We start from the raw sequence: 13001 nt of genomic DNA, 5'->3' as shown, positions 1-13001 counted from the left end.
TATTAACAGTTCATCAGGCTCTTAATGATTTAATCTATGCAATCTTTTGGAATTTTTGAAGGCCTTGTACCATAGTTCTTAACTGTAGCATTTGTTATAATAAGACTAGCCTATTAATCATTACCAGGCTAATAATGACTTTTTTATTTTTTTTTAATTGTTGAATTTGTTGTTTTTTGTGTAGAATATTGGTAATTTTGTGATTGTTATTTTTTTTTTTTTTCCCCTGCTTGAATTGAAATGGGAAAGCAAATGAGAAAAAATCACTATAGAGAATTTTCACAGTATAAGATGTACAAAATGTAATTTTGGCAAATTTTGCAAAAATAAAAATATTATGTTGAGGATACAGAAAATACTAGCCATGAATTATCTTAAGTCAGTTATTTTATTCTAAGGATGACAAATTTCCCCAATAATTCTCTCATATGCATTTAAATATAAAAAAATAAAGTTTTGTATAAATAATAAAAATTTTAATGTTTTCTAAAAATCCAGGTGCCAAAAATAGCCATACCTGACAAACATATAGCGAGTCCACATGAACATCTTTAGAGGTTATTGCTGCAAACATTCCACTTCATACTTTCAAACAAAATGATGAATTTTCCATTGACGTGGTTAAATAGAGAAGACTTGTGTTTAATGTTCTCAAATGTGAAAGAAAAGGCTGAGGCCAAGGAAAACGTGCAAGTTACGTCCTGGCACCCAAGTGGCACTTTACTATCCCCCCTCTCTTCTGTCATTCGTCTCACCCCATTTGAATGTTTGGTTAAAAGCTGTGAAGTCCTGGCCAGGAAAAAGAGATGAAAAGGGAATGAAAGAAGACAGGAAGAAAGTTTGACAGTGAGAGTTTTAACAGTGTTTTGACAGTGTTAAACTTTACTCTGAGGCCTCAACAAATTTCACAGAAAATATGTCTGTTCCCATTATTTTATATATATAAAAAACAACTTTCCACACATTTTTATAATTAACAAATGTCTTTATTTTATATAACTCTCAATATGTACATTTTTACATAACTATTTACAAGTTTATAAACCATAACAGTACAAAACACAAGTTTTTACAAAAGAAATTGTTCTTTTAACTTATTTGAGAGAATTTATTAAACTGTGGGAATTGTTTGTGCATGTTGTGCTTTCTGTCAGAAGTCCGGCTTCTCTCTCTCTCTCGCTCACAAACAGCACAACCAAACATTCCTGTTCAAAACCAAATGTTGTTAAAAAAAAAACTCTGATCTCATCTATACATTAGTGCCAGTATATTTTGTAGGGTGTGTTCACATTACATCACAGAAACCAACTGAAACTACAGCAACACGAGATCCAAAACACAGGAAACACCAACGCTTGATAACTGTTCTAGATTTACAACACTGTTATATGCACAAACATCAACTCTTTATAAGAAGCAAGATCAGGGTCAGTTTTAATATAAATCCTGTGATCTTTGGCTCAAATCGGTACAGTAGAGCGAAGGTCTCTATCAAACACAACATCAAACCTATTGTTCACCCTTGTGATCGCAATTCCAGTTATACAGCTGATGGTTACAAGACAAGCTCTCCGGTCTTCAGGGTTTAATCTGCATCACATTGGTAAATAAATTTGTGATGAACTTTCAGGAAGAATGAACACAGAATGAATGGTAAATACAGTAAAAAAAAAAAAAAAAGGAGAGAAGGATCTTCAAAAACACCTTTCTCTGGTCACATCACTCTCACAAACACAAATACAAACACGTCACTCAGCAACTTGCACGCCAGCACCGAAACTTCAGTTTGTATAAAAACTCTTCGTATAAAATCTATTTTCAAAGCCGATAACCAGCACCGGCATTACAGTCTTTTGGGTCCTAACGGACCAGCGTTCATAAAGTCTTCTTATATTAGACTCAGTGGAGAAGCAGGAAGAGGAATATAGAGATCAACGTGACGAAACTTGAGACGGGAGCAACGCGAACACCCGAACTGCCCACGCTCCTCTGCACAACTGGGATCATGGCAATAGGGTCATCTGAAAGTAGACGAAGAGAAGGATGATGAGTACATTTCACGACCATGTAACTTGCGTAATGTCACTCTTGGCTTACGAAGTCTAAAAATTCCAAAGCAAATGGACACACTGCCAGAAGTGAGGAGAAGAGTGACCGATATGAAGTGCTCACCTGCTGGAAGCCTGTTTGATGGGTTATGGACTCCACCATCAGCGATCTTCCCTTCTGATTCCTCATCTTTTTCCATGGTCTTCTTCTTGTTCTTGGAACCTAGAAAATGAAATGATATAGTTGGACACTTAGTAAGGCTTCATTGTCTGTATAATCCAGTAAAGACTTGCAGAAATGTTTTGCTGGAAATACAAAGAAACTGATCTGACTTACCATGAGGTCCAACTACATCCACCTTCAGTCTCAAACACTCCTGTCCATGATGATGAAGAGGCTTGGCTGTGAAAAAAAAAAAAAAAAAAAGAGTAAACATTTAGAACTGGAATCTGAAGCCCTACTACAAATATACACTTAATGTGCTTATAAATGCTAATACATGCATACATTTTATAGTCATGTTTGTTTCATATGGTTTGGAAAAATTGGAAAAATTCACACTTTGAATACATTACTAATTATTTTCAAAAATATTTTTAAACCCATTTTTAAAGGTAATTTATATTTATTGAATTCTTAATGACGATGAAGGTCTTCAGGGGTCCTCTCTATGATAAAATGTATTATTTTATGTATTTTTTTGCATTTTTATTATTTTATTTTTTTTATTTTTTTTGTGCTGGGCAACGATTAAAATGACAAAATAAAAGTTTTTGTGTACATAATATATGTGTGTACTGTGTATATTTATGCATATATAAATACACACACATGCATTTATATATTTGTTTTTATATGAAATATATTTATATAATATAAATGATATGAATATAAAATATACATGTAAATATTTTCAAAATATATACTCTATGTGTGTGTCTTTATACAGTATATACAAAACAAAAACTTTTATTTTGGATGCATTTAATCACAAATAATTGTTGGCCAGCACTATTTTGTTTGTTTTTACATGTTATGTATTTATTCTTCTGACTTGTTGACAGCATCACATGCACTTTAATTTGGTGAAAAAAAAGCAGCGAAGAGGTTTTGTTAAACAGATTTTGAATAAATTAACCAAATCTTTGCTTTTTAAAGTATATATTAAAATTATTTGACTCATTTACATCATTACTAATTGTGGTAAGCAGTTCCAAAATGCTACAAAGATCTACACTGAGTTTTGAGTTACAGATGTGGATGCTTACAAATATAGTAGTAACTCTCTCCCTGACGGAACTCTTTGCCGAGAGTGAAGGGAGTGAAGCGCTGGAACTTCTCGGAGAACTTCTCTGGAGCGTGAGGAGCGAAAGGTCTGGAGCATTCCCAGCGCAACTGGTCGAAGGACTGCGGCTTGCAGTTCTCGTAGTCCTCTAGTTCCACCATGTAGAGCACGTACCGCTCGGCCTCCTGGGATGGGATCTCACCACGTGTGTAGTGAGGGCAGATGATGTCTAGGTAGTCATTAATGCGGACCTCCACGGTGTAATCATCCCATAGGAAACTGGAAGAAGAAAGAGAAAGAAAATCCATGAATGGCTGTCAATATTTACTGAACACGACCTACAATAGTGTTGTACAGAACACAGACACACCTCAGGATTAAAACCTTCTCAAAAAAGAACTAGATGTGCACAAACAAACAGAAACAAAAGTTCTGGTGACACTGAAACATCCTCAGGCAAGCGTCATCAGTACAAATCAAAAGCGAGAGCTACACCCTGATGCTTGTGCGTGGGTGACTGGTGTTCACCCTTCACCTGGTGCTTTTATTTGCGTAAAACACCCTGTAAAATCCCTCTTTTCTTTTTCTTTCTTTCATTCTCTGTATTTTGGTGTCACGTTGGGTGAAGGATTGTAGAAATGTGGGAAATTGTCCAACTGTGTTTTTCTTTATGTCCTTTATGAAAAGGCAGGTTTCCTTTTCATTCATTTCACTGATTTATTTCCATCTGTTTTTTTTGTTTGTTTTGCAAACTTCTAACAAATGTTTTGTCCATTTATTTTACTTTACTTTTTACAAAGAACTAGAATATCTTCCCCTTTTCCTCTCTTCCTCTTACAGTCAAAGTGTTGTCAGAATTAAATAATTATATACTAAATAATGAATAACAGCATTGAAACCAAAGCAAATTATTTATATATTATCTGGAAATGATATATATACACATTTTTTAAATGAAGAGAAATTATTTCAATTCAAGTGTTTTCCACAATAAATATTGTTTCTAAAACAGATTATTATAAAAAAAGATTAAATATATTTTAAACATGTTTTAAGCTAACACGTAAATGGCAGATCTAAAATACATTTTGTAATTTTATTTTTCTGATGAAAACCTCTTGACTTCATGTGATCCATCACAACCTTTTCCTTGGAGCCGCTTAGACTGACTGGCTCTTTGAATCGGCTCTACGTGTTTTTACAGCCTCCTCTCTGTCTGCCTCTTCTTTTATTGTCGTCTCATTTGCTTTTCTCATTTTCGTCTTGATCTAAGCTTCCCTGCTGCTGTTGCCAGATGTCCAAATGACAAATCCACAGGCTTCTCTGTATGTTATTCTTTCTGTCTTGTTGCTTTCATGTTGTCAGTGATTTATTGTGAATTTTGACAAAAAAAAAAAATTGGTCTCAAACTGCTTGCACAACATTTATGAATAAATCACAATGTTTTTCTTAATACCGTCGCTCCCACAGTGACCACAAGACGCCATTGTTCGAACCCCATATGAGTGTTACAACGCTACACGCCAACACATTTCCATATACCCAAAATCTTCAAACCCAATCACATTATTACCATAACATTTACTCACACGGCCCTCATGTGAACCGCTGTCAAAACACAAGGCGGCCTCTTTTCCCCCAGCATGCCCTTTGCTCTATCACTTTCCCCCTTTTGGCACATGTATTTGTTGTTGTTGTTGCCATCGGGAGCCATGGTTAAATGACGGACAGACACAAAGGCTCCTGACGGGCCCCCCGTTGTCCACTCCGACCCCCTTCATCTCTCTCTCTTTCCCACTGTGCCTCTGCGGTAAGCATTAGCCGACCTGTCTGAATAGCCTGGCGGTCTTTTCAGACGGGGGGTAAACATACACATCACTGCGCTCATTAGCACCGGTTAATGCGGAGATTAGAGTCAGTCTCGCACAGCTTCTAATCAGTGGAGTGTTCAAAAGACAGGGTGTACATCTTGCTAAGCCAGCTGACTTTTCTGTGTGTGGGAAAGCAGCGGTTGTTGTATGTGCATTCAATATGCCAATAAGCAAATCACGGCTGATGAGACCAAGCAAGGGTGCATGAGATTCTGAATGTGCAGCGAGTCAAAGTGATTCAAATCAGAAAGCAGTGTGAACAGTTTCAGTTTTAGACTTTTTGGTGGATTGCCTAGACTCACTTCCTCTGATGTTCCTTTGAAGCAGTTTATTTGAAACCTAATGACAATGTGTTTGCAAGACCAAGACAACAACACAAATTGGGTGTCATAAACTCCTCCCCTTCCTTCTCACACACATCTGCCTCAGGGTCGGTCTAGTCTTTGGACACCAAGGTGTTCGCCTAAGAATGCACAATCAGTCCATCAATCGGCATCTAAATCATTTGGAGTTATTATTTTTAATTTCTTTTGACTCAAATAGTATTGCATATTAAGTGCATCTCTAGTATAGTTTCAAGCTGAGAGGGTCTGGTGGGCCCTCACACTACGATTCCCATGCGCTTCTAATCTCTCTGAGCTGATCCAAGGCCAGCCGCTGATATCTCAAACAATCACAGAGAAACTCTGTTGTGTTTTTCATCCTAGTGATCGGTCACTTCAAACGCCGCTGTGCCCACTTGTTCCCGTGTGACAGTTTGCGCTGTGATGGGCCAAGCGTGAGAGTGATGCTGTTGTAAGAGAGGCACGGATCCATGTAAACATCACACATCCGAGAGGAGTGTCTGTACCTGCAGCCCCTGGGGGCCACGTCACCCATCTGTTTATCACAAGACAAAGAGGAGCTTGGGTTTAAATATTTGCGTGTGGACTTAAAAACTTAAAGTTGGAGTAAGTAAATTGTTTATGCTGACTGATTAGGTTGGTCATGTGATCTCAACACGAGATGATCCACTTTGTGTAGAACAAAACAGTATTTATTAGGCTGTCAATATGGCATGAGTTTTCATACTATGTATTTGTCCATGATTTAAAAAAAAAAATCTATTATATATTTTATATAATATATAACATATATAAGCTGATCAAAATTAACAGTAAAGGCTTTTACTTTCTTACAACAATAACAAAAAATCTATTTAAAATAATTGTAGTTCTTTTGAACATTCTATTCATCAAAGAACCCTGAAAAATCACAATATCTACAAAAAATATTAAGCAACGCAATTGTTTTCAACATTGATAATGATAATACATTTTTCTTGAGCACTAAATTGGCATATTAGAATGATTTCTGAAGGATCATGTGACACTCAAGGCTAGAGTTAAGGCAAAGCTGAATTTTCAGCAGCCATCACAAGAATAAATTAAACTTAAAATATATTAAAATAGAATACATATGTTTTAATGACAGTTTTAATGTTGTTGTTTTTTTGTTTTGCTTTTTGCAATCAAATAAATGCAGCCTTGGTGAGCATAAGAGACTTCTTTCAAAAACATAAAAACACCCTATTTTGTTTAATATATAGTTGAATTTGCTTTCAGATGTTTATCTTCTTTCTCCTCAATATTTTGTCTGTTCTCCCCTTCTTTTGCTCTCTGCCGAATGTTTTAAACTGTCAGGGAGGTCAGTAATGTCAAAGTTCAGGGTCAGATTTTTCAGACACACCCTAACTGAGTCAGCAGCACACACACACACACACACACACACACGCTGAGAGACGGTCAGCGCTGTGTGCTTCAGAACAGATGTACACACTGCCAACTGCAATACACTGTCAGCAGTTGACACACACACACACACACACACACACACACACACACACACACACACACACACACACACACACACACACACACACACACACACACACACACACACACACACACACACACACACACAGTTGAGGGTTTGGTTACTGAAAACCTTTAAGACCTGCTGCTTGTCATGACAAGTATTATGATCCTATTTTAGTGGCTTGTTCTCACACTATCAAGTAATAAAACCTGTCTGTTCAAGCGCGTGCACAGAGCTTTTACGCTATTTGTGTCTGTCTGGCTTTCTTTCTCCATTACAAGTATAATATACAGAGACGTCTCAGTCTTACACCTACGTATCGTTAAAGTCTGAAAGATTCAAGGTGTTAAGTCACCGCTAAGTCCTTTTAACCTCACCGCTCTCTCACTTTCTTCCCGATCAGTATGTTCTCATATTGTCCTTCATGCCGGTAATTAACCCAGCCGTAGCGGAACGGGTCGGAATGCCATCCAGCTAATCCGCTCTTCCAAACCAGGGATTATCACACTGAGCACACGGATCACACCGCTGCTATTCACCGGCACCAGACCCATCCAATACGGGCCGTTTGCAGGGGTTAAAGTGGGGCTTGGGGGAAGGGTTTTACAGATACATGTTTTAAGTCAAGTTGGATTGGGGGGTAGGGCTGCACAATATCTCAAAGTTATCGAAATATTGCAAATGTACAAATCATGATGTATATTACATTGGCCTGAGAAAACAGAGGGATTCTACTTAAGTTTTAGGTCAATGTAAGACTTTATCACACAGCCTGTAAATACGTATTTCTGTGAGATTTTGTGAGTTTAAAGCAGAAGACCAAAATTTAACCCCATCCATCACTGTCCTTTTGCTCCACCCTGATCTTTATATATCTTATATATATATATGAATATATCTTTCTGTCTCCCATCTCCCTTTTCCTCCATCGTCTCCACCCTCTTTCTTTCTCCTCTCTGTTTAAAATCACATTATAAACCTGGGCCTCTTCATTCAGGCTAATTTTTTAGAGAAACACTTCTTTCTTTCTTTCTGACCTCTAACCCATCACCCATCCCCCGGTCCTATCTTTCTCAGTCCTTCCCTCACAAATGTCTGATTTCCCCCTCCTCCCTTTCTCTTTCACTTTTAAATGGATGTTAATTGCCTGCTGATATGCTAGCTTTTTGTATAGTAGCATAATGTGATCATTATGATAATGATGAACTTTAGTCACAAAAAAGTACTTGTGAAATAATAAACTGAAAACAATATAGGCACTGAATGAAATGAAAATGTTCATCAAGTACTGTAAGCGTTCTGCAGATGGCAACAGTGAGCTGCTGAAGAAGGTGAATGCAAACACTCCACTAATTAAGTAACACCAGGCAACAAGCTTCTGGTTCTTTTGTTTACATTTGTGAGCTCACACAGGTCACACACTTTACTACACCGACAGTTACACAATCTAGCACGCTGCAGACAGAAAAACAGGAAAACTCCAACTCAACAGGGCAGCGGGAATCAAAACAGTAATCAGGGACTGAACGAGATAGGGAGACAAAGGGAGTTGTGTGGGAAAAAAGTGCACGGAAAGATGGAGCAGGGAGGGTATAAGGACATACAGAGAGAAATAGTGAGGAAGTCTGGGCTGGAGATAAGGAGAACAGAGGAAGAGCTCAGAATAATGAGATTTAAGGGTTAAAATGAGTGAAGAGAAAAGAAACTAAGCAAGGAGTTTAAAACAGACCCAAAGGGTTTATATACACATCAAAAACTGAACTGGAACAACAGATTACTTATTTATCATCATTACTTGACCAGTTGAGTTCTTGAAATAGAACTCTAATCTGCGAAAAAAAATACCAGAATTTTTTCAGAAAGGGCTATGATTTCATAATCAATCCGAGCCCTAGATGGTAGAACATTCTATAATGCTTTGTGGAATTATGGATTATATTTCCCATACACATCCATTTCCGTGTAAAGCGGGATTACACTGGAGTCTATAAATATATTCACTGTGATTTCTGTGTGAATGGGTCATCCGGCCAGATTACACACATCTGCGTATAATCTGAGGCTGAACTCTGTTCGTTTCACAGATTATAGCCCTGCCTACGTAGCCCACCATGTTTGAATGTTTATGAACCTTAGAGAAAGAACCAGAGGATTTACAGCCTGTCTGTGGAATCTGTCTGGTTATGTATTCTGATCTGTCTGCTCCCCTCCTACTCAAGATTACAACTCAGCAATATAATGCTCATATACATGTAAAAGATCAAACGAAGTGAGTTTGCCGAGGAAGGGATGGACGATGAAGAAATGGGGTGGACAATGAGTGGACAGCTGAAAGGTCAAGTATAGCAACATGTTTGCTGGAAGGAATCCCAGTCTACTAAATATACCCGAATCGCACATTCCCCTCACCCCCCATCCCCCATATGCGAGGCAGTGAAACACTGACAAGTGAATGCACATGTATATGACAACATGTATGTGAAAATAAACACATGATTCAGGGCAGAAAATAATGATTCAATGATGCTAACATGACGGGACTGTGTACTTCCCCTTCAGCGTGCAAGCGTAGGCATGTGACAAGCTCAAAAACAGACTGTCGAAAACAACGTCCATATGTCAATCTGGACCTGAAAATCCAGTCTCCTCGAGGCAGACACTCACGCACGTACTGGTCGAACCAGAGCGCCAGCTCACCAAAGGCCACGCGCAGGAGATTAAATCATCACTGTTCACTCACTCCCACATGGTTGAAAACAGTTGAGCGTGTGTTTGTGTTTGTTTGCGTGCGAACGCTTTTGCGCCACCTGCAGAATCAGCAGATCATGCCAATTAATATTTAACACCTATCTGCCATTGATTAGCTGAGCCTGACTAATCCACTTACACACAGACTGATTGAGCTTCACAGGCTGACTGAACAATCACTGGCTTTGATCGAAGTCGTTAAAGGAAAGAAAAGAAAAAGAAGTTTCTTTTTTCTTAGAACATAAGATTAATAACAGAGATTTATCTCGGAAAAAGACGCCGTTAAAACGCAGATCCCACCACACCTGCCAGATCATGACCAGCTCAAGGCGGGATTATATTTACAATTCTGGTTTTGATGTGTGGGCGTTTGTTTTTAACCTTTTCAATGCTAATAAAGCAAGGTCTTTGTGTATGTGTACAAGAACAAGAGCTTTAAAAGAAGAGATCCACTCAGATTTTTAATGCTGAGATTTTCTGAGGGCTTAGTGTTTTGTTATTACAAATTTTCTTGGTGTGGTTACGCAACCATTTCGGTGGATGTGGACCATGTCGGGTTTAGAGACCGGACCATGCACCAGACTGCTCCCACATAATCCCCTCCACCTCTTTTTCTCCATCCTCATCTCTAACTCAAATTACCAATCCTGTTTTTGTTTTTTTTACCCAAACCCAAGCAGCTCCTGTTACTCCAACACTTTCTCTTCCTCCCCATTCTTTTCACAGCAGGTCCTAAAAAGAGTTTGGTCTCTATTACATGATTTCTTCTGATTGTGAGCCAGGCTCTTCTGAGACCGTGTCTGGTTAAGGCTGGTACACTCATGTTGCGCAACAATGACATTGATAAATTACTCACTGAAAGCAGACTTAATCACAACAGACGCTGAGAATCACTTGTGACATCACGAAAACTTCCAAATGGGTCATGAGCACGGATTCAGTTCAGTTTTCACCAATTAACTTTTATGACTACAAGTTTATCATTGCATACGTGTGAATCCAGGTGAAACAAGTCAATTACTATGGGAAGGAATAAAAATATATCATCTCATGGTCAAAGATTCTGTTTTACAGTAACAAGCTCCTGATATCCACAAAAGGCCATCTTCTTGTTCTTGAGTTTCCTGCTAAAAGCGTAATAAATCGCTCGGAATGCTGTCATTGGTATTGATCTCTCTAAAGTGCCTGATGACCTGTCCTTCTTCACTATGAGGTGAGATTACAATTGCAATCATTTGATGAAACACCCATCAAGGAGCTGTAACGGTAACAACTTAATATCATACTAAGAGTAACAACACACTTCCCATAAAAAGCTCAAGCTACTACTAGCCATAGATAATCTCATCTGTGTGCTTATGTTTGTTTATTTATTGCTGTATTTATGTGTGTGTAAAAGTTAGACTATTCTTTTAAAGCTAAATAAATAAGATTCTTAATATAGTAAACAAGAACTGGCTCATTGGTTCCTGTTTTGCTGGACATCTACAGATATCAACAGGTTTGTCTGAGGGAAAACTAAGTTACAGTAAATTTATCTTGGTAGCAAAGCCTGTCAATAAGATGCCGTCATAAATATAGTAAAACTAACATGTGTGCGTATATTTAGGCTGATCTGTCTATCCATCTGTCTGGTTTCTTTCCATGTACTTCTCTGTCCAGCTGCTGTCTCTAGTAATTATCATGTCATTCACTAGCATGTTAAAGGTTAGACTAGAGGCAGAGATAAGCAAACCAATGAAATGCGTGATAAGTAAACAACTGCAAGTCAGGGTCAATGATTGGTTATGTGTTAGAGATATTATGTGTTTCCTTAATCTATACATGCTCCTTCTCCCACCGAGTGAATCTCAGGAATAGCAAATAACTAGAAATTGCAACAAAACATTGCACGAACCAGATAAAATAAGATAAAGCAGCTAAATGCTTGTGAAACTGTTTAGTCTGTTAATGAAGTGTAGCCTTTATAATACGTAGTTCTTATATTAATATACTGCGGCTATTACAAGTTTAAGTTGTAGAACTCGTGTTTGTGTAGCTACTATGCAGAGATTTCAAATATCACAGAAGAATGCAAACAAGAGTTATATTATATAAAGTTGGATAAATACAGCTGAAAGGTTTTATTGAATTACAGGAGTAACGTTATAAGTCTTACTTTGCGTTCGTGCTGTTCCAGTAAACACTGTGTCGCTCCGCAGACGCGTACCAGGCGCTGACGCTCACCGCAGCGCACACCAGCCACAGAAAATCCATTGAGTCCGGGATATAATTCTCTTCAGATGAATAGATACTAGTGCAATGGATTGTTTTGCACGTTGAAAACGTAAATATAAATGTGCACTACTGCAGTGCGAGGATCGCTGAAACACTAGTGAGTCAGTGTACTTGAATAGCAGGTTCGAATGAGTCTCTAACAGAAACTGTAGCGGTAAAGCCTGGAGAAATGTGCGCTCAGACCGCTTTATCAATCAGCTACGTAAACCACGCCCCTAAAGAACAAGGAGCCAATGAAAACAGGAAAGCTTTATTGTTTGACATGCCTCTACGCACAGGCTTACAATGATTGAAGTGAACAGACCATGACAAATAAGTGTTTTAACATAACATAACATTATAGTTTTTATTGATATTGTGAAATTTCATTTTAGGTACATTTTATTTCGTTTAGTACTTAAAAAAAAATTATAGGGTTATTTATTTATTTTTAGTTTATTTATAGAAATTTTAGGGCTTCAACATTTCAATTAGTTGACAAGGCAACATTTTTAATTATTAAGTTGACATTATTCATCTGATATTTATGTTTTTGTGTATATTTTATATTATTTTATTTAAGCTTTATTTCAATTAACGTTTTTAATCATTTTAGTTTAATAACTCTAAAATAAATCAGTTTTATACATAAAAATGTATTCTAATGGAATTCCTTTTGAAAGTTGTCCAAACGAAGTTCTTAGCAATGCATATTAATAATCAATAATGAAGTTTTGATATATTTACAGTAGGAAATGTACAAAATATCTGCATGGAACATGATCTTTACTTAATATCCTAAGGTTTCATCAAGGATCATTTTGACCCATACAATGACCCATCTAATCAAATAAATAGCTACATATTATTCTAATATTATAAACTTTGATAGGCATAACACAAATTATATATTTTATTTTTATTATAAAGTAACC

The 13001-nt window shown here is 37.3% G+C and overlaps 1 protein-coding gene across 1 annotated transcript; it reads right to left on the bottom strand.

Moving 5' to 3' along the window:
- Window positions 1-966: 966 nt before the first annotated feature.
- Window positions 967-12264, bottom strand: efna1b (ephrin-A1b). Its single transcript, XM_042740916.1, has 5 exons — window positions 11969-12264; window positions 3318-3613; window positions 2386-2451; window positions 2173-2271; window positions 967-2021 (listed from the first exon to the last, which is right to left on the bottom strand). Exons 1-5 carry the CDS (start codon window positions 12064-12066, stop codon window positions 1900-1902), a joined length of 681 nt encoding a protein of 226 aa, XP_042596850.1. The 5' UTR covers window positions 12067-12264; the 3' UTR covers window positions 967-1899.
- Between the last annotated feature and the right edge of the window lie 737 nt (window positions 12265-13001).

This window comes from Cyprinus carpio, chromosome B16 (assembly GCF_018340385.1).
Source record: "Cyprinus carpio isolate SPL01 chromosome B16, ASM1834038v1, whole genome shotgun sequence".
NCBI lineage: Eukaryota > Metazoa > Chordata > Actinopteri > Cypriniformes > Cyprinidae > Cyprinus > Cyprinus carpio.
Note: the sequence above shows the minus strand (reverse complement) of the source record. Positions and strands in the feature narration are given on the sequence as shown.